This window comes from Oncorhynchus tshawytscha, linkage group LG06 (genome assembly GCF_018296145.1).
Source record: "Oncorhynchus tshawytscha isolate Ot180627B linkage group LG06, Otsh_v2.0, whole genome shotgun sequence".
Taxonomy (NCBI): domain Eukaryota; kingdom Metazoa; phylum Chordata; class Actinopteri; order Salmoniformes; family Salmonidae; genus Oncorhynchus; species Oncorhynchus tshawytscha.
Genome location: NC_056434.1, coordinates 70,749,488 through 70,772,930, shown reverse-complemented (window position 1 = coordinate 70,772,930; position 23,443 = coordinate 70,749,488). Strand labels below are relative to the sequence as shown.

Below are 23,443 nucleotides of genomic sequence, written 5' to 3'. Positions count from 1 at the left end.
CAGTTCTGCTGGAGGTAATGTGTTTGTTCCAACTGACCCAGTTAGAAACGCAGCGGAATCCAGCGTGGAAAGAAAATGGGAACGGGCACAGTTTAATTCAACAAACAGACAGTATCGCCTCACAGCAACACCAACAGAGATCTGGCAGAAAAAGAGATGACAATGAAAACAAAAAAAGAATGTATTTTCGTGTTCTCCCACAACAAACATACCCCCATGTGCGCACACATACACACTCTCTCCCTCTCCCTCTCTAACACGCACACACAACTAAGCCCATATTGCATCCACTGAAAGGGTAACACACAGCAAGCTCAAGCTGACACACACACACAGAGAGCACATACACACAGAGCACAGCACAACACCAGAGGGAGTGTGTACCTTTTCTCTTAGCCCGCAAGTCTTTCAGAGGCTTAAGCAAGAACATGGCTTCTAAAATAAACAAAAACGTAAACAAGACAGAAAAGGAAGGAGCCTTATCCAGAGGTCTGGTCCGTTATAGGCCCAAGCAGGGGGCCCAGTGTGGGCATGGTGAGGGGTGCAGATGGCCTGGCTGGATCTGGGACCAGACAGGGACCCTCCCCGTCAGTCTACAACTCGATGGAGAAGAGCTCTGGAGGGGTTTGGACAGGCTGCAGATTCCCCTCTTCCCTTTCCAATCTGTCCCCCTCTTCTTACCCACTGCATATTGGCTCATCACGCAGAAGTGATCGCATGCAACATCACAGCAGACTGGGGAAAATCTGGTACTTTAACTCCTACGTTTCCCTGGCTTCCAATGGAGACTACGTGTAAAGGAAAAGATGGACCGAAGAGGAAAAGGAGGATAGATAAAAAGGGAAGGAGGTCCCTTGTGGTGCTGTGTTGTTTAGCAGTTGAAATCACAAGCTTTGGTGTCATATCATTCATTTTTAATGTCACCCCCTCTCCCTCTTTCACACACTCCTTCTACTGGGGGAGTTATTTTAGGCAGACTGAACGAGTGAGTGAACAAGTGCGTGAGTAAGACGGAGTCATCCTGTAGAGAATAATAACAGGCCAACGTCTGTGCATGGCCTTTCACTGGTTGTGTGTGTGTGTGTGTGTGTGTGTGTGTGTGTGTGTGTGTGTGTGTGTGTGTGTGTGCGTGTGTGTGTGTGTGTGTGTGTGTGTGTGTGTTTTAGTGTTGTATTTATGCAATCTGACTGAATCAAAGCCTGTAGTGTAAGCGTTTTAGCGGCGTTCCCTCGTGACAGTGAAGAGAAATTTTTTTTCATTTTAAAGTTCATTTCCTGCAATTCTACTCATGTTGCCTTGAGGCGGAGAGACACATTTCTGCAATTTTTTTATATGATAACTGATGATCAATGGGCCCCACACTGGTAACTACAAGTTTAGATAGTTGGCCCGCTAGACTAACTTACCAATAAATAAATAGCTGGCATGGGCTAATTGAGTGACTGCATATGAACAACCAAATTTCAAAATTGCACCTTGTGTATTATTTAATCTAACGCTCAACAGTAAGTTGAGACCCCGACTGAGTTCCTATACGTACAGTATATACAGTACTAGTCAAAAATGTAAATCATTCAAGGGTTTTTATTTATTTTTACTATTTTCTACATTGTAGTATAATAGTGACGACATCAAAACTATGAAATAACACCTGGAATCATGTAGATTTTCCCCCAGAATCACCCCCCCAAAAAAGTGTTAAACTGCCTTGATGACAGCTTTACACACTCTTGGCATTCTCTCAACCAGCTTCATGAGGTAGTCACCTGGAATGCATTTCAATTAACAGGTGTGCCTTGTTAAAAGCTCATTTGTGGATTGTCTTTTCTTCTTAATGCGTATGAGCCAATCAGTTGTGTTGTGACAAGGTAGGGATGGTATACAGAAGATATCTCTATTTGGTAAAAGACCTGGGTCATATTATGGCGAGAACAGCTCAAATAAGCAAAGAGAAACGACAGTCCATCATTCCTTTAAGACATGAAGGTCAGTCAATACGGAAAATTAAGAACTTTGAACATTTATTCAAGTAAAGTCGCAAAAACCATAAAGCGCTATGATGAAACTGGCTCTCATGAGGACTGACATAGGAAAGGAAGACCAAGAGTTACCGCTGCCTCAGAGGAAAAGCTCGTTAGTTACCAGCCTCATAAATTTCAGCCCAAATAAATGCTTCACAGAGTTCAAGTAACAGACATCTCAACATACACTGTTCAGAGGAGACTGTGTGAATCAGGCCTTCATGGTCAAATTGCTGCAAAAGAAACCACTACTAAAGGACACCAATAATAAGAAGAGACTTGCTTGGGCCAAGAAATACGAGCAACAGACATTAGACTGGTGGAAATCTGTCCTTTGGTCTGATGAGTCCAAATGTGAGATTTTTTGTTCCAATCTCTGTCTTTTTGTGAGACGCAGAGCAGGTGAAGGGATGATCTCCGCGTGTGTGGTTCCCACCGTGAAGCATGGAGGAGGAGGTGTGATGGTGCTTTGCTGGCGACACGTGATTTACTTAGAATTCAAGATACACTTAACCAGCATGGCTACCACAGCATTCTGCAGCAATACGCCATCCCATCTGGTTTGCAGTTAGTGGGACTATCATTTGTTTTTCAACAGGACAATGTCCCAACACATCTCCAGGCTGTGTGAGGGCTATTTGACAAATAAGGAAAGTGTTGGAGTGCTGCATCAGATGACCTGGCCTCCACAATCACCTGACCTCAACCCAATTGAGATGGTTTGGGATGAGTTGCACCGCAGAGTGAAGAAAAAGCAGCCAACAAGTGCTCAGCATATGTGGGAACTCCTTCAAGACTGATGGGAAAGCATTCCAGGTGAAGCTGGTTGAGAGAATGCCAAGAACTGCAAAGTTGTCATCAAGGCAAAGGGTGGCTACTTTGAAGAATCTCAAATAGAGTATATTTTTATTTATTTAACACTTTTTTGCTTACTACATGATACAATATGTGTTATTTCATAGTTTTGATGTCTTCATTATTATTCTACAATGTAGAAAATAGCAAAATAAAGAAAAACCCTGGAATGAGTAGGTGTGTGCAAACTTTTGACTGGTACTGTTTAAAGCCAAGTTATCATTTCTCATTGTGTATTTATTCCTTGTGTTTTTATTTTTCTCATATTTTTAAAAATCAATCTCTGGGAAATATCCGTAAGTACACATTTCACTGTTAGTCTACACCTGTTGTTTACGAAGCATGTGATAAAGGGCAAAATGATCATTCTACCTCAAGGCAAACTGCACTATACCCCCCTCTGGTGGACAAAATATGTCATTACAGAATGAAATGAACACTACTGAGTGCCAATGTACAGTAGATTAGGTAAATTGATAGTAGCTATGTTACCAAACTGAAGAGGATGCCACTGAGCTTTCCCTGGTTCAACCTCTGACTGCACAATGACACAGCAACATGAGGGCTGGAATTCCACCCTGGCAAAGTTAAGTCTCCATTGAGTGGAGGAAAAACACAGCAACAGCTTCATGGCTGATTCAATCGCAGCACAATATATGTGTCACGGCTGTCAAGAGACCTCATTAGCCTTTAACCACTTATTCAAGGTCAGGTATCTTATCAACTCCTCTAATGTTTTAGGTTAAAATTAGCAGTAGGGTAAACTGATCCTAGATCTCTGGTTAGGGGCATTGGTAGAAGAAACAGCCCCACCAGAGGACACAGGCAGTAGGCTACCTTCTGAGCTTAGAGTCACGTCACAACCAGAGCCCGTCTGTACGAGGGTGGGGAACTCAGTCACATGTCAAACCTCTCACAAGCTCGTCATCGTGACTTTGTTAATCACTCAACTGAGGTATAGAGCACCCACCATAGTTAAAAGAGACTGAGCAAAAGAGGTGAAGTGGAGACTTCAGCAGAGTAGTTGGCGGGCTCACTTTGCCCGGGCTAAGAAGGAAGAAGAGAGATGGGAAAGGTGAAAGGTCGAGGTCACCGTCTCACCTGTGTTACCTTTGTCCTGGGGTTCTGGGTGTGCAGGCAGGGTGGCGGTGCCATCGGGGTAGGCAGCAGGTTTGACCAGCAGCTCGTGTCTCACTGGGCCACGAGGCATGGTGGACGACTGGATGTAAGGGCCGACAGCCGCCACACGAGACGGACCCTGCTGCTGCTGCTGACCCACCGGACCATCAGAGGGCAGCTAGAGGAGGCAAGAGAGACGGAGGGAGAGGATGAATGGGAGAGTTAGACAGACAGTGCAAAGTGAGACAAACACACAGATCAAGCTGGTTATGAGTGAGGGAGCATCAGAGGAAAATAATAACAGGGTCACTTACAGATGTACATAAACAGTGAAAAGTACAGCGCAAAGACCAAAATAATATATTTCTTATGCATCTCCCTCAGCTTAGTAGTAGATTAGACAGTTACTATAACTTCCATTTGCCACTAGTCCAAAATACAGTGGTTGACGTTATGGATGAAAATATGATAAAAGCTCATTTAAAGTTCACTCCTTTTCACTTTATTCTTCACCCGATTTACTTAACCAAACACCTCTTAATTTATTACATGTACTTTACTGAATTTATACTTGGGATATCGCTTTTCAACAGTAAAACTTTATTTTTAAATAAATACATAAATAATATATATATATATATATATATATATATATATATGTATATATGTGTGTGTACTTGTAGGGGATTTCCTCCAGCGATAAAAAATATATTTATTTATTTATTTATTTTTAATCGCTGGAGGAAATCTTTAAGGGAGATAAACAATGTTGAAAAATACTCCACAACTACCCCACATAAAGCCTGATCAAGTCTAACGCTAAAACATTTGGACCAAGCCAGATCGCTTTACTTTCTAACACGGCCAGAGCCTTTATCTGAAAGTTCTTCTGTTTCGGAAAAAATAACTTTAGCAGCTGTGTGAAACAAGGTCTTTACGCAACAGAGCAGATTAAATAAGTCAAGCCGTGCTCTTTAAAAACAGATCAAATCAACAGCACTCCGTTACTGGAAACAAAATGGGGGGGGCAGTAAATCCTACGCCTGTTGCTGCTCTGCCAAGTCATGCAGAAGAGATCAGTGTATGTCTATGTCAGGTTCGGCTCTGTCATCAGTTACTGTACCTGCGGATGAGTGTCTTTAGTATCCCTCTCCTTACCAGGGAAGCCATTCTTGAGAAACAAAAACACAAAAGGCAACAGCAGTTTGAACACACTGGTATCCAATCCCCATACAAGTACATAAGTTACTATTGATCAGTTCCTCCCATATGTTTAGACAGAGCAAGACGAGGTGATTCTAGGCTGGTATCTCTCAGGCTAGCCTTTCCAGACCAGTGTGGTTGAAACATGCCTGCCGGGTGACATCATTGTGATTCCAGGGAGACTGTCACTAAACCACCTCCTCAGCGAGTCCTGCTCTACTCAGTCTTCAGCTCCTCTGCTTCCACGTTACACCTTCACCTCTTCAGCCGTCTCCTTTCTTCATTTTAGCTCTTCCCTTCGTCAAACGAGAGAGGTAGATTTCTTCAATATTGGACGAAATCCTTTTTCTATTTGTGACGTGTGGTTTTCATTTATATAAAAGGATTAAGTATGGATATTAAAAGGAAGGATTCATTCCACGACTTTATTATTAATTCAGTGAGTTTTAGCGCTGCAGATCGGAGCGGGATCTCGTGGTATAGAATGCCTTTTGCTTAGTAGACACTTTCATCCAGAGGTGCTTACAAAGCAGACTATTTGCTCATAAACAGCTGATACACAGCATTGCACGTTATGGCATTCTCTCTGCAAATATATTAACCAGGGAACATTGTGATCACAGTGGCATACACACATTAAAAGGAAATGTACAACATTTTCAAATTCCTATTAATCATCTCCAGCAACACCCCAACATCAACATAAGTGAAAGTGGCTGGTGTCTATGTTTGAAGTCAAAAGGAAACAGGTAGATAAGTGTTTCCGATGACACCATACGGTGACACTTACGACAATCTGGTGGGCATCATGTGACTTTAACCAACTATGAGTAGTCAAAGCTTTGTAGCAGGTAGCCTAGTGGTTAGAGCGTTGGGCCGGTAACCGAAAGGTTGCTGGATCAAATCCCTGAGCCGACGAGGTAAAAATCTGTTGTTCTGCCCCTGAATAAGGCAGTTAACCCACTGTTCCTAGGCCGTCATCGTAAATGAGAATTTGTTCTTAACTGACTTGCCCAGTTAAATAAAAGGTTACTTTTTAAGTAGTTTGTTAAAAATCACATGATTACACTCCAGATGTCAAGAGTGTTTTGTGATCACGTCATCCGGAAACAATTATAATTTAAAAAAATTATAATCTGATGAGCATCTTTTTGATAAGAAAAAATAGAAACCTGCCATTTTCACATAATATGTTGATGTTGGGGTGGTGCTGGAGATGAATATGAAGTAGAAGAATGTTGGATATGTCCCATTAAAATGATACAACTTGGATTAGTAAGCACAAAGTTACTTAAATGGAGAGATGCATCTCAACTCCCCACATTAAGTTAGTTTCAAAATGAAAGAAAAGGGTGTCAGAATCAATAAGACCACCAAATCACCAGGGATTGTCTATTAGTTTGACAGAGGTTTGGTTTTTCTATTAAAATACCTCTGATCGAGAAAATATGTTGCCGACCACGTGTAACGTGAAATGATAATAAATCAATAATAAATCATTCAGTAACAGTTTCAGTGCCAGAGCAAATCCTTCACAACCTCACCCACTCGAGTTTCCATTTTAAACACTCCTCACCCATAAATGTTGTTCTTGTCCACTTATAGCTACAGCACATCTCACATGTCCTGACAATTTCCTCACAAAATCTTTCAAAGACAGAACCGAGTATTTTTTACATAGATTATGAAAGTGCCATGGAAACCACAGAAGTCAAAAACAACTCAGAGGAAGAGGGGTAGAGGGATATCAGGCAGTGATGTCAGAGCTCAGGCCTGAAACCATCTCCTCTGGAATTCCTGTCTGCCTGCCTGTGCTCTAGTCTCCACTCCTCTCCTGGAGTTGTTTTGCCAAGCTGGGCTGAAGAGAGGGAGTGTTGAGTGTAAACTGAGATAGCAAATCAACTCTGTGACATCAACTCCTTCAATCCTGATCTTTGGGAGCCACCAGGTGTGCAGGCTGTTGCTCCAGACAGGTACTAAAATAACTGAATCAAGTGTTATAGTAGTGGGCTGGGGGGGAAATATCCCCACTCTGTGAGTCCCAGGGACCAGGATTGAAGAACGCTAAATAGACAGAGATAGAACAAGTGAACTGTGGAAGGAGAGATCAGAGGGTATTTCAGTCCTGTGAGACAGTGATTTGTTTGTCAGTGCAGAAAGGCAGTGAGAGACAGGGTTGAGGAGTCTTACTTTTTTGATAGGGGCCGGCTCTGAGGGCCAGGGCATCTGTGGCTTTCAGAGGTAAACAGAGATACAGTGTGTTTATACTCTCCAGCCCATAGGGGGCGCTCAGGTTATCACTTTTGATTGGGTATGCGTCACTATGTAAATATTTACATTTCTTAGACCAAGTCTTGAGATGTCAAAGTAAGTGTTCTGCATCCGTGTGTGTGTGTGTGTGTGTGTGTGTGTGTGTGTGTGTGTGTGTGTGTGTACACTCACCGGCAGGTTCTCTTTCTGCTGCAGAGCGGCCTTCTTCTTCCAGAGGCGGTCTCGGAGCTCACTGACACGTTTGTCCATAGAGGCCACCTCCAGGTTGCGCTTGTTCAGACTGTCTCTCTGATGCTGCAGCTTGGCATTCTGCTCCTGGTTCAGCTTGTTACGCAGCTAGAGGGGACAAGAGACAACATGCCAGACAGCTGAGCTAAGATGGAGGACAGGGTAGAGGACACATGAGGCTTTGAACTAGTTGATCTGACAGCTCAGTTGATTAGTTAGGTCAAGGTGGTAGGAATATTTAAGGGTTTGAGTCCCACACGAGCCACATGCTAAACGTATGTGATTTGAAAATACAGACATGGGTCAAATTGTACGCATATGTAAAATACTTTCAAACAATTGAGCACCTGGGATTGAGTTTTCCAGGTACAATGGCATTGTCAATAGTCCCAAAAGTGCAAACTCGAAGAAAACACACCTGCAGCTCTTTGTAGAGGTGGTCCAGCTCAGCCACAGAGCTCTGGTTGTCTTTGAAGCCGTCCATCTTGCCATTCTTGAGCATCTCCAGCTGTCTGTTGAGCTCCTCAACCTTGGACACAGCCACCACCAGCTCTCTCTGCTTCTGTTGGAACAGACCATTCATCTGCTCTATCTCCTCCACTACAGACAGAGAGAGAGAGAGAGAGAGAGAGAGAGACAGAGAAAGAAAGATAAAGATACACAGGTTAGAACCAATCAATTAGTCAGTCATCCAACACAAATCCACCAATCAATTCACCACTCAATCAATAGACCGAACAACCAATTCCTTTCCCATTCATTGCAACACTGCGCTCACCCAGCTTGCCGTTGCTGAGGCGTTTCTGCTCCACGTGGCCCTTGAGGGCCCGGACCTTCTTGAGCCGTGTCTCCTGGTTCTCCACGTTCTCCCTGAGACGCCGCAGCTTCTCCTGGTCCGATGCCTGCTGCTGCTGCTGCCTCTCCTCCTGCTGCTGCTGCCTCTCCTCCTGCTGCTTCAGGTAGTGCAGGCGCTGCTCCTAACGAGGGAGAGGGGTAGGGGAGAAAGACGATGGGATGGTTACGGAGCCCTGCTTGCTTCAGAAACCACTACTGCACAGAGTGAATAACTATAATTACATACCCTGCATAATGGATCATTTTAACTGCTCATTTTAATAGGCCAATGGGGTACAACTACTGTACGTCAATTGTGATTTGTCTGCAATGTCTATGAAGTTTTTTTAGTTGAATGTGCTTTCAGTCCATATCATTAGTTAGAACTGAACATTTGACAAACCGAATATCACTGCGGTAAGAAAGTCGAACAATGATCTACTCGTTGCGCCATAAACGTGACAGGAATCTCCTAAAATAGTGTCTTTATTAAGCTCCCTTACAGGTGAACTGTGGTGATGGGACGGCATGTTTATAAGGCTGCTCTCTCAGGGCTACACTCCGAAGCCTGTTGTGCTATCCTCTGGCTTCCCCTGACAAACACAGTTACGATGAGTAGAGACAGGCAGGCAGCACAGGTGGGCAGGCAGCACAGGTGGGCAGCGCGGAACCGACTGTGTTGATCCAAGCAAAGGCAGAACAGTAAAAAAAACCTTCTCAGCCAGAGACTGTAAGGAAGAGAGAGAGAGCAGACAGGTCTCTCTTGAAACAAGAGCATTGATCTCCATGAAACTTGAGCCTTGATAAATAAGTGTAAGCAAAAAAATATACCAGCGGAAACAGACTATGGTTCATGATGCCTCAGCAGCTACAGACCCCTTGAGGGAAAGAAACCCATCAAAATCAACCAAACTGTAATGTGTCAGCTTATGCCCTCATCCAGCCAATACATCTTCTGTATCTGAAAAAAGTCCTTTGTTTGAACCATGGTTATAGTGATTGATGACCAGAATCTCATGTTAATGAGATGGGGAAAACACAACTCAAAGGCTTACTGCACTACATCCTACAATAATGTTCTGTCATGACATGGCCCTTTCTGGGTAAAGATCATGGCTTCTCACTCTCTCCAACACCCAGGTTCTGTTATCTCATGTCGTAAATTCCTGGCAGAGACTATCTCCCCCTTTTCATGTTGTATGGAGAGAGAGAGTTCAACAGTAGAACAAAGGAACTCCCGCCAAATTCTACTATATTACAGAATTCGAGACTGCAATAATATCCATATTTTGGAGAAAGTGTAAACGGTCGGTGGAGAAGCCAGCTATGACCCGATCTGTTTTGTTTCATGTTTGTGACCTCATGAAAGACAACACAGTCACATTACCCTAACTATGTTTATATAGGTGCCTCCATTATGAGGTTTGCATCTAATTATTGTATAAAATGAATGAGTAAAGATTAAACTATTTGTGAAATTATGTAATGTGATGTTACACCTTTAATGTGAAAGAATTGTAATTTCCTTTAAAGTTTAAATAAGTCATTTACCCGCCCCCGTGAGCACAGACATGAACAGGCATCATAGAACCACCTTTTCTATTGTTACGAATAAAATCCTCTTCAGACCACGCATACCTCAGTGTAAACTGCGGTGGCACAGGTTTGAGTACCAAGACTGAGCAAACCCACAGCGTGTTCTGTGATTGCGAATGGTTTAGACTTCCTAACCATACCACGTGGAACATTGGCTACACGACTGGAAATGGTTCAACTCAAGACTATCGATCCCAACAGAATAAGAGCAAATCTTAGATATTAATTACTAGTCTGCAGCTAGAAATTCTGGAAACCTGGGATGCGAAGACCGACAACCACCGAAACATCTATTCTATGAGAACATTTCTGATGGTACTCTGAAGTTTACATTCTAACCACGAAAGACTTTGATCTTCAGGGAAAGACAGACACAGACAGATGAACTCTCCAGCAGACGGATTCCAACAGAAAACATCACGACACATGGGCATAAATATATATATATTGTTTGCAATTATTCCCGAATGAGTGAGCGTTCATGTGCAAAGGATTAGCATTTAAATGAATATAATTATAGTAGTATAGTGTGTAGTGATCCCTCTGGTCTTTCCCGCTCTTGCTCAGTCCACACCCATTTCCCTTTGTCCACCAAGCCGTCATATCGGCTTAGCCCACTAGGCAATCTTCCATATCATTTGTTAGTAACAGATCTGTTTGTTTGTTTATGCATTTCTGTGATTATTTAGTTAGTTACTAAATAAATGTTTAAGCCAATTGGTGTATGGATGATTTATAGTAAAGGCTGGGTTTGTGCAGATAACCAACAATTTACGACGTTTGGAATGAGACTGACGTAAATAATAATTCATTAATAAGAAGACTAATTGATAAGATATTAAAATATCTGAAGAGTTATATTAGGAAAATTGTAACTTTGTAATCTGAAGATTTTCCTTGGTGCCCCGACTTCCTAGTTAATTACATTTACATGAATAGTTTAATCACGTAATAATAATTACAGATAATTGATTTGATAAAATAACAGCCTTCACTTTTAATGATACCAAAGACACGACAGTTCTTACATGTGCCACAATTCATCTACGCAACTATCTCTTATTTTCCACCTCGTGTGTAGTGCCGAGCGATTAGTGCTCTTTGAGGCCTGTTCATTTTCGGTTTGATTATTAAAAAATAATCACGGTTTTCAATTTTGGTTTTGGAGAAAATTCTGGTGTTTTATTGCAAATATGCAGATGGAGTTGAAAAGAAAACACACAGAAGGCTGTTGAATAAAACACCTCTCCGGATAACATCTTCAAACTAAGCGCAACCATGGCATCCGTGACAGCGAGGGAGATGCGTCCATCCATGTATACTGGTAAGAGAGTCTAGCTATCTACATATTCAGATATCACACGTTTCTAATTCTGTCAGAAAGTCATTTTCATTTCAAGTTAAAGTGTACTGTTAGCTAGCTAACGTTACGTGTATAATCTCTGTAGTAATATTATTCGTATCTCAGAGACATTTGCGCTGCTAGTTATAGCTAGTTAACCTCTCTAGGGTATGTGGGACGCTAACGTCCCACCTGACCAACATCCAGTGAAAGTGCAGGGTGCCAAATTCAAACAGAAATATCATAATTAAAATTCCTCAAACATAAATGTATATACACCATTTTAAAAGACAAACGTTTTAATCCCACCACAGTGTTCGATTTCAAAAAGGCTTTACAACAAAAGCATACCATGCGATTATGTTAGGTCTGCACCTAGACACAAAAAACACAGCAATTTTTTCCAGCCAAAGAGAGGAGTCACAAAAAGCAGAAATAGAAATAAAATGTATCACTAACCTTTGATGATCTTCATCAGATGGCACTCATAGGACTTCATGTTACACAATACATGTATGTTTTGTTCAATAAAGTTCATATTTATATCCAAAAATCTCTGTTTACATTGGCGCGTTATGTTGTTTTGCCTCCAAAACACCAGTGAAAGTGCATCGAGCGATGTCAATTTACAGAAATACTCATCATAAATGTTGATGAAAATACAACTGCTATGCATGGAATTAAAGATATACTTCTCCTTAATGCAACCGCTGATTTCAAAAAAGATTTATGGAAAAAGCACACCATGGAATAATCTGAGTACAGCGCTCAGAGACCAAAACAAGCAATACAGATACCCGCCATGTTATGGAGTCAACAAAAGTCAGAAAAAGCATTGTAAATATTCACTTACCTTTGATGATCTTCATCAGAATGCCAGGAATCCCAATTCCTCAATAAATGTTAGTTTGGTTCGATAAAGTCCATCATATGTCCAAATACCTCCTTTTTGTTTGCGCATTTAGTACAGTAATCCAAATGCGCAGGCACTAGGTCCAGACAAAGTCAAAAAAGTTATATTAAAGTTCGTAGAAACATGTCAAACGATGTATAAAATCAATCTTTAGGATGTTTTTATCATAAATCTTTGATAATGTTTCAACCGGAGAATTCCTTTGTCTTTAGGTATGAAAGGGAACGGAGCTAACTCTCACAGGCGCACGCCTGACTGAGCACATGGCCTTCTGGCAGACCCATGACTCAATCAGCTCTCCTGGATAGGTAAGACTTGGAAACCTACAAACCTCAGATTTCCCACTTCCTGGTTGGATTTTTTTCTCAGGTTATTGCCTGCCATATGAGTTATGTTATACGCACAGACATCATTCAACGTTTTAGAAACTGAGTGTTTTATATCCAAATCTACTAACATTATGCATATCCTAGCATCTGGGCCTGGGTAGCAGGCAGTTTACTCTGGGCACGCTTTTCATCAGGACGTGAAAATATTGCCCCCTACCCCAAAGAAGATAACATTGAAACTGGTTGGTTAGTTGCCTGCAGATTCATGCAGGGTAGTAACAAAAAAGACTCCACTATGCAAGTAACTATTTCAATAGAATGTCACTGCGACAACTGTCGATTGACGTAGCTGGTAAATTCGCTCTGGCTATCTACTCCGATTTCAGAGCACTCGTCTGTGTGCCAGAGTGCAGAATAATTTACGAACCCTCAACACCCGTTAAATATGTCTGGTGTCAGTAAACGTTGGCAAAAAAGAATAATTTACGAACCCTCAACACCCGTTAAATATGTCTGGTGTCAGTAAACGTTGGCAAAAAAGCGTAATTCAATAGCTCTGCTAGGGCGAGTAAAATGGTTAGAGTGAGCTGTTCTCTCATTTGTGTCTGGAAGTAGCTAGCAAGCTACCCTACATTAGTCAGTCAGTTAGACTGGGTGCTTGACTGCTGCTGTTAGGTCAGAACACTCGGATCAACCCCACTCCTCGGCCAGAGCATCCAGCATGTACTCGGATTGCTCCGAGAGCGATTTATGAACGAACAATCTGACAATGCTCTGAGTTTACCAATGCCCAGAGCACACTCTGGCACTCCAGGTTACATTTACCAACACACCCGTAGTATAAGCCAGCCTTTAGTCTTGAGATCTTTGGTTGTTTCGTACATAGCCTCACAAGTAAATCCTTAAAACAAATGGGTGGGGCTAAAGCTTAAATGGTGTGAGTGTTGGGCCAGTAACCGAAAGGTTGCTGGATCGAATCCCCGAACTGACAAGGTAAAAATCTGTCGTTCTGCCTTTGAACAAGGCAGTAAACCCACTGTTCACCAGTAGGCCGTCATTCCAAATAAGAATTTGTTCTTAACTGACTTGCCTAGTTAAATAAAAAGGTTACAACGATGCTGAATGGGTGTAGACAAAGAACTCTCCCCTGTAGGTACCAAAATATTCAAGGGCCATTTTCTTAAAAGTGAGGTTACAAGTTAATCAACTTTCAAAGCAGAATTACTTCTCCATTGTTCCTCTACTTTTATCCAATGTAAAAAAAACACAATTTCAAATTGCTACATAAGACCGAATCGAGCCGGTCGGTCACATATTACATTTGCTTTATTTGAGGACTATTATTTAATTCAAAGTCATCTCTATAGAGCTGCTGCCTATGCTGTCTGACAAAGTCACTATTTGTGTAGTTCTTCAAAGTAAATACGGCATACTTTCATGACTGCTGAATATTAACTAACAATCACAATTTTCAGGTTGCGATACCTCGCGAAGCAACAGCGAGCTCTGTATATCACCTCACGATCATGCATTCTTCTCTCTTCCGTATCAGTTGTAATAGAAACACAGACTGGGCAAGTAGATACACATTGGTCATTGCACACTGAACAAAAATATAAACATAAAATGTAAAGTATTTGTCTCCGGTTTTATGTGCTGAAACAAAAGATCTCAGAAATGTTCCATTTGCACAAAAAGAGCATTTCTCTAAACTTGTGGACAAATTTGTTAACATCCCTGTTAGTGAGCATTTCTGTTTTGCCAAGATCCTCCATCCACCTGACAGGTGTGGCATATCAAGAAGCTGATTAAACATGATCATTACACAGGTGCACCTTGTACTGGGGGACAATAAAAGGCCACTCTAAAATGTGCAGTTTTGTCACACAACACAGTGCCAGATGTCTCAAGTTCAGGGAACGTGCAATTGGCATGCTGGCTTTAGGAATGTCCACCATAGCTGCTGCCAGAGAATTGAATGCTAATTTCTTTACTATAAGCCGCCTCCAATGTCATTTTAGAGAATTTGGCAGAACGTCCAACAGGACTCACAACCCCAGATCACGTGTATGGCGTTGGTTTGCAGATGTCACCGATGTGAACAGAGTGCCCCATTGTGGCGGTGGGGTTATGGTATGGGCAGGCATAAGTTACGGACAACGAACACTATTGCATTTTATCAATAGCAATTTGAGCCCACAGAGATATTGTAACGAGATCCTGAGGCCCATTGTCATGCCAGTCATCCCCCGCCATCACCTCATGTTTTAGCATGATAATGCAAGGCCCCATGTCGCAAGGATATGTACACAATTCCTGGAAGCTGAAAATGTCCCAGTTCTTCCATGACCTGCAAAATCACCAGATATGTCACCCATTGAGCATGTTTGGGATGCTCTGTATCAGCGTGTACGACAGTGTGTTCCAGTTCCCGCCAATATCCAGCAATTTCGCACAGCCATTGAAAAGGAGTGGGACAACATTCCACAGGCCACAATCAACAACATGCAAAGGAGATGTGTCGCATTGCATGAGGCAAATGGTGGTCACACACCAGATACTGAATGGTTTTCTGATCCACACCACTACCTATTTGCGGTATCTGTGACTAACAGATGCATCTGTATTCCCAGTCATGTGAAATCCACAGATTAGGGCCTACTACATTTATTTAAATCGACTGATTTCCTTATATGAACTGTAACTCAGTCAAATCTTTGAAAGTGTTGCATTTATATTTTTGTTCAGTATAGTTAATTACCACGTTTTATGCACTAAACTATATAGAATATTGGCCCGTTGGAAACTACAACTCCCTACTACATCGCACAGTTCAGGCTGGATCTGATTTATTTCTAGAGAAACTGTGTGATGTTCGCATTGACCTCATGGAAGAAAAACATACAAAACGGAATTCAAATAATTGAACCAACGCCAGTCAATTAGTTGTTTAAAAAACAAAAAATAACCGACATTTCGGTTAATTGCTCAGCACTACCTGTGTGTTTCCTCTCCTGTGTATTACCTTCACCCTTAAGTCACCCGCTCAAGACCACTACATCAACAGGGTTCTCTTTCTATTCCATAAAATATTTTTTTCTCCCCGATAACTCACCTTCTGTGCTCCTTGCCTCCCCTTTTCGCCATCACTTTGCACTCGCCTTTAATCTTCCCCTCTCTCATCCCCCCTCGTCTCTGTTTTCCATCCTCTCCATTTATTTCCATCACTTTACCTGCACTCTTTCATCTTCCTCTCACTTTCTCTTGCTCTTAGCAACTCCCTCTCGCTTTCATCCCACCCCCTCACCCCCTCTTTCCCTCACTTTCTTTCTTCCTCCATGTCTCATCTCCTCCTTTCCACTGCCCCCACCTCCATCTTTCTACCCCCCCTCCCTTGTTACCTTGGAGGCGAGGAGATGTTGCTGTGCGTCTATCTGCTGCTGCTGTCTGGCAGCCATCTCCTGCAGCTCAGCCAGAGTCATGTCCATCCGTGGGGCCGACACCTGAGCAGGGTACAACAAGGAGAGACGGTCAGCCACACACAGAAAAACAGTTGGCACACATACATATTGTACATATACAAACACATCATCTCTCACTCCAAGGCAAATGTTGTGTGTTTTGCATCTGTGTCAAGACAGGCCTGAAGCTATGTAAGACAAGCACAGTCTCTGCATGTGGGTAAATAGCACACACTCGTGTTCAAATATGGGGACGTTTTTTGCGTCATTAGTGACACAGGAGTAACTGAACTCGTTTTTCCCCTCTCTCCCTCTCCTTCTCTTCGGAAGCTTTAGATGTTACAGGTTTAAAAGTTTACTAATACAAAGAGCAGCAGAGGAAATGGTAAAACAAGTTTTAAAATGAGTCACAACAATGAGTCACAACAATTCAGAGGGAAAGTTAATGTTTGATTAATTGACTAATCCAATGACTCATAGGACAGGAAAAGTAGAGGGGGTTCAGCAATCAGCAGTGTAGCAACTATACTACACAGTGACTGAATGAAAAACTGGGTTTCAAAAGGCGAACAAGCGGACGTTTGTCTAAAGTCACTGGTTTCTGAACTCACCCCGTTCTCCCCCCGTCTATCCCAGGTGCTCTTCACTCCGTTCCTCTTGGAGTCTGATCCTCGTGAGCCACCTGAAACATACATCCAAAACCTCAGCAAAAACAGTCAGAGAGAAGGTTAAAGCATAAAAAGTTGTCCTGACTAACATTAAAAGCCACCAAGCCTGTTAGGAAACTATGAGAAACTCACGCAAAGTGTTCATTGGAACTAAAGCTGATATGAGTGAAGCAAACGTCTCTCGCTCTCGCCCTTATATACACCACACACTGACACACCACATACAGTAGACACACACGTTCTGCAATAGGCTCCTTCGGCTGGAGGGGAGGAGTCACAAGCAGGTTACACAAACACAGACGGGCTAGCGTTAGCGACGAGCTAAGCCACTCAGCCAGCACAAAGACATCAGTGTCGCCCAGAGACTGGTCATAATCCCAGGATTTACTACAGTACCCTGGGTCTCTGAGGGGCTGATCATTGACTGTGTGTGTATTTGTGTCTGTGTGTTGAGGGTGCCTTAGGGAGCCAGTGGAACTGATTTCATCCCTCGAGCACCGGCCCGTGACCAAGCAACTTACATAATAGTTTTGGACAAAATCTGCTACAAATATTGGCTAGGCCTGGGGGACTGCGCAGGGGCACAATAACATGCTAAGCTAACTCTGAATGAATAATTAGCCTATAAGGTAATGCTATGACAAATGAACTGAATAGCCTACTTAGCTAACTTAATAGTGATGGGGAGAACTGTTTTGATAGTTACATATCGCAATATTTTTGGACAATATTATATTAATACATTGATTTGTAAAAACACCACAAAACTAAACCCTTGAATGAGTAGGTATTATTTTATATAATCATGTAGTAACCAAAAAAGTGTTAAACAAAAATCTAAAACAGATTCTTCAAAGTAGCCACCCTTTGCCTCGATGCCAAGTGTGCAAAGCTGTCATCAAGGCAAAGGGTGGCTACTTTGAAGAATCTAAAATATATTTTATTTGTTTAACACTTCTTTTGGTTACTACATGATTCCATGTGTTATTTCATAGTTTTGATGTCTTCACTATTATTCTACAATGTAGAAAGTAGTAAAAATAAAGAAAAACCCTTGAATGAGTAGGTGTGTGTGTATATATATATATATATACACACACACACACACACACACACACACACAATTATTTGAATTCCGTTTTGTATGTTTTCTTCCATGAGGTCAATGCGCACATCACACAGTTTCTCTCTATATATAGAGGAGGAGACAGGTTACAGAAGGATTTTTAAGTCCTGAGACAATTGTGTACCATTCAGAGGGTGAATGGGCAAGACAAAATATTTAAGTGCCTTTGAACGGGGTATTGTAGTAGGTGCCAGGTGCACTGGTTGAGTGTGTCAAGAACTGCAAAACTGCTGGGTTTTACACGCTCAACAGTTTCCTGTGTGCATCAATAAATGGTCTACCACCAAAGGACATCCAGCCAAGTTGACACAACTGTGGGAAGCATTGGGGTCAACATGGGCCAGCATCCTTGTGGATTGCTTTTGACCCTTTGTAGTGTCCATGCCCTGATGAATTGAGGCTGTTCTGAGGGCAAAAGGGGGTGCAGCTCAAAAATAGGAAGGTATTTCTAATGTTTTGTACACCCATTGTGTGTGTGTGTGTGTGTGTATGTATGTATGTATGTATGTATGTATGTATGTATGTATGTATGTATGTATGTATGTATGTATGTATGTATGTATGTATGAATGAGTGCGTGCGTGCGTGCGTGTCTTTGCAGAAGACACATAGTGAGCAATATGTTTAGAACATCAAATTGCAATATCGAATCGCAATACATATAGCATTGTGAGAATCACAGTAAACATCGTATCGGCACCTAAGTTTTGTGATAATATCATATCGTGAGGTCCCTGGCAATTCCTAGCACCATAACTTAATATAGTCTATATAGTTAGCTAGCAAAGGAAGCTTTATGAGAAAGAAGAAATTAGATAGACAGCACAGAAAAAAAGCTAAGCCATAATTGGCCATCAAGCCCCCCCATCTATCTTCAGAGTTCGTGCTGCTAGGCGACCTAAACTGGAACATGCTTAACACCCCAGCCATCCTACAATCTAAACTTGATGCCCTCAATCTCACACAAATTATCAATGAACCTACCAGGTACCTCCCCAAAGCCTTAAACACGGGCACCCTCATAGATATCATCCTAACCAACTTCCCCTCTAAATACACCTCTGCTGTCTTCAACCAAGATCTCAGCGATCACTGCCTCATTGCCTGCATCTGTAATGGGTCAGCGGTCAAACGACCTCCACTCATCACTGTAAAACGCTCCCTGAAACACTTCTGCGAGCAGGCCTTTCTAATCGACCTGGCCGGGGTATCCTGGAAGGATATTGATCTCATCCCGTCAGTAGAGGATGCCTGGGTATTTTTAAAAAATGCCTTCCTAACCATCTTAAATAAACATGCCCCATTCAAGAAATTTAGAACCAGGAACAGATATAGCCCTTGGTTCTCCCCAGACCTGACTGCCCTTAACCAACACAAAAACATCCTATGGCGTTCTGCATGAGCATCGAACAGCCCCCGTGATATGCAGCTGTTCAGGGAAGCTAGAAACCATTATACACAGGCAGTTAGAAAAGCCAAGGCTAGCTTTTTCAAGCAGAAATTTGCTTCCTGCAACACTAACTCAAAAAGTTCTGGGACACTGTAAAGTCCATGGAGAATAAGAACACCTCCTCCCAGCTGCCCACTGCACTGATGATAGGAAACACTGTCACCACTGATAAATCCACCATAATTGAGAATTTCAATAAGCATTTTTCTATGGCTGGCCATGCTTTCCACCTGGCTACTCCTACCCCGGTCAACAGCACTGCACCCCCAACAGCAACTCGCCCAAGCCTTCCCCATTTCTCCTTCTCCCAAATCCATTCAGCTGATGTTCTGAAAGAGCTGCAAAATCTGGACCCCTACAAATCAGCCGGGCTAGACAATCTGGACCCTTTCTTTCAAAAATTATCTGCCGAAATTGTTGCCACCCCTATTACTAGCCTGTTCAACCTCTCTTTCGTGTCGTCTGAGATTCCCAAAGATTGGAAAGCAGCTGCGGTCATCCCCCTCTTCAAAGGGGGGGACACTCTTGACCCAAACTGCTACAGACCTATATCTATCCTACCGTGCCTTTCTAAGGTCTTCGAAAGCCAAGTCAACAAACAGATTACCGACCATTTCGAATCTCACCATACCTTCTCTGCTATGAAATCTGGTTTCAGAGCTGGTCATGGGTGCACCTCAGCCACGCTCAAGGTCCTAAACGATATCTTAACCGCCATCGATAAGAAACATTACTGTGCAGCCGTATTCATTGATCTGGCCAAGGCTTTCGACTCTGTCAATCACCACATCCTCATCGGCAGACTCGACAGCCTTGGTTTCTCAAATGATTGCCTCGCCTGGTTCACCAACTACTTCTCTGATAGAGTTCAGTGTGTCAAATCGGAGGGTCTGCTGTCCGGACCTCTGGCAGTCTCTATGGGGGTGCCACAGGGTTCAATTCTTGGACCGACTCTCTTCTCTGTATACATCAATGAGGTCGCTCTTGCTGCTGGTGAGTCTCTGATCCACCTCTACGCAGACGACACCATTCTGTATACTTCCGGCCCTTCTTTGGACACTGTGTTAACAACCCTCCAGGCAAGCTTCAATGCCATACAACTCTCCTTCCGTGGCCTCCAATTGCTCTTAAATACAAGTAAAACTAAATGCATGCTCTTCAACCGATCGCTACCTGCACCTACCCGCCTGTCCAACATCACTACTCTGGACGGCTCTGACTTAGAATACGTGGACAACTACAAATACTTAGGTGTCTGGTTAGACTGTAAACTCTCCTTCCAGACCCATATCAAACATCTCCAATCCAAAGTTAAATCTAGAATTGGCTTCCTATTTCGCAACAAAGCATCCTTCACTCATGCTGCCAAACATACCCTTGTAAAACTGACCATCCTACCAATCCTCGACTTTGGCGATGTCATTTACAAAATAGCCTCCAATACCCTACTCAACAAATTGGATGCAGTCTATCACAGTGCAATCCGTTTTGTCACCAAAGCCCCATATACTACCCACCATTGCGACCTGTACGCTCTCGTTGGCTGGCCCTCGCTTCATACTCGTCGCCAAACCCACTGGCTCCATGTCATCTACAAGACCCTGCTAGGTAAAGTCCCCCTTATCTCAGCTCGCTGGTCACCATAGCATCTCCCACCTGTAGCACACGCTCCAGCAGGTATATCTTTCTAGTCACCCCCAAAACCAATTCTTTCTTTGGCCGCCTCTCCTTCCAGTTCTCTGCTGCCAATGACTGGAACGAACTACAAAAATCTCTGAAACTGGAAACACTTATCTCCCTCACTAGCTTTAAGCACCAACTGTCAGAGCAGCTCTCAGATTACTGCACCTGTACATAGCCCACCTATAATTTAGCCCAAACAACTACCTCTTTCCCAACTGTATTTAATTTTTATTTATTTATTTATTTTGCTCCTTTGCACCCCATTATTTGTATTTCTACTTTGCACATTCTTCCATTGCAAAACTACCATTCCAGTGTTTTACTTGCTATATTGTATTTACTTTGCCACCATGGCCTTTTTTGCCTTTACCTCCCTTCTCACCTCATTTGCTCACATTGTATATAGACTTGTTTATACTGTATTATTGACTGTATGTTTGTTTTACTCCATGTGTAACTCTGTGTCGTTGTATCTGTCGAACTGCTTTGCTTTATCTTGGCCAAGTCGCAATTGTAAATAAGAACTTGTTCTCAACTTGCCTACCTGGTTAAATAAAGGTAAAATAAAATAAAAAATAAATAAATTGGGAGAGAAAACACTGCTTAGCTAGCTAATTGTACCACAAGGCTAACTAACTCTGTGGGAAAGAACACAATGCTAAGCTAATCAATTTTAGTCCTTCACAAGGCAACTAACTACAAAGACATGGCCTCAGAACAAACAAGCTAACTGTATGGGAAAACAAGTGCAGGCTAAAATGGCCAGAAAGGAAAACGACCATCTAATCCCAGACACCAACTGTGAATGGTAGAGGGTTTAGGAATTATGCAACGAGGGACAGAGGATCCACACCGCCTTGTGGACAAAAACTCTAGTTTTTATGTCCCTGAAGAAAAACAAAGTAGTAACAACCTTATGGGGATGTGATTTGAACATCCCTTCGGTGACAGCTCTAGAGCATTATGCTAATTAAGGTGGGTCTGGAATTTGAAGTCTGGTAATAGAAATCCATAGGCACACCAGGATCAAAGGGGTTTTAGGCTTCTGTTGCTCAATCCCTATCCTGTGGGGAGGGCTGTCTGGGTTTCTCCTTTCTAACAACTTGTTACGTGTCTGAGATTGTCCTTACACTGTCTGATGTATGTACAGTTCATTTGAGAAAATCAGTCAATTGAAATAAATTCCAAATGTATCTGTGTGGTTGTGCTTGTGTTCTTCTGTACGCACTTTGTCAATGTCAGGTCATTGGGAACTCACCAGATTCTCTGCTGGGCGCTCGGTCATGGCGCAGGTAGAAGCGCACCTCTGCCCTGTGCTGCCCCCAATGCTGGAGCACGTCCAGCATCCTCTCCCCGACTCCTACAGGTCGCTCTGATGTGTGTGTGGGGGGGGGGGGATTAGAATAGAGAACACACAAGTTTAGGATTTTAGAGAACAGAAGCAGTGCACCCCCCAGGCTTCAGAAATATTGACATGGACACCCCCTGTAAAATGTGTTTTGACCCACCTATCAGTATTCATGCGTTTTACATACAAGGACTAAAGTGACAAGCGCAGCGAAAATGAAGGAAAACTCAAGGTGTGTGTCGTATGATGTGTTGTGTGGTTTGTTAATCCGGTCAGACCACACTGACTGACTGGACTAGGCTACAGTCTAAGGAGAGGCATTTAAATCAAGATTTCCGTTTTCACTTCATCTTTCTGAGAGGTGCTGCCTCAGGGAAGGACAATGACCTGTTGTTGATGTTTTCAGCTGACCCGTTACACAACCACTCCAACCGCTACACATCTTGCGTCTTCTCTTCATTACACAGAAGTACTAAAACACATGGTTGATTAGTGCACCAATGCATTTCAAACGGTCCAACCACGTTGCTCATACCTTGGTGGTTGAAGATCTCCCTCTAGTGGTGTGGGGGCTGTGCTTTGGCAAAGTGGGTGGGGTTATATCCTGCCTGTTAGGCCCTGTCCGGGGGTATCATCGGATGGGGCCACAGTGTCTCTTGACCACTCCTGTCTCAGCCTCCAGTATTTATGCTGCAGTAGTTTATGTGTCGGGGGTCTAGGGTCAGTCTGTTATATCTGGAGTATTTCTTCTGTTTTATCCGGTGTCCTGTGTGAATTGAAATATGCTCTCTCTAATTCTCTCTTTCTTTCGCTCTCTCAGATGACCTGAGCCCTAGGACCATGCCTCAGGACTACCTGGCATGATGACTCCGTGCTGTCCCCAGTCCACCTGGCCATGCTGCTGCTCCAGTTTCAACTGTTCTGCCTGCAGCTATGGAACCCTGAACTGTTCACCGGACGTGCTACCTGTCCCAGACCTGCCGTTTTCAACACTAT

The 23,443-nt window shown here is 42.8% G+C and overlaps 1 protein-coding gene across 1 annotated transcript in view; it reads right to left on the bottom strand.

The window, feature by feature from the left end:
- The window catches only part of tp53bp2a (tumor protein p53 binding protein, 2a), a 52,132-nt gene that overhangs the window by 9,234 nt on the left and 19,455 nt on the right, over window positions 1–23,443 (bottom strand). The window contains 7 exon segments of the mRNA XM_042323588.1: window positions 3,978–4,173; window positions 7,641–7,805; window positions 8,116–8,297; window positions 8,476–8,674; window positions 16,113–16,214; window positions 16,784–16,854; window positions 22,358–22,471. Coding sequence (XP_042179522.1) covers window positions 3,978–4,173; window positions 7,641–7,805; window positions 8,116–8,297; window positions 8,476–8,674; window positions 16,113–16,214; window positions 16,784–16,854; window positions 22,358–22,471 — 1,029 coding nt within the window.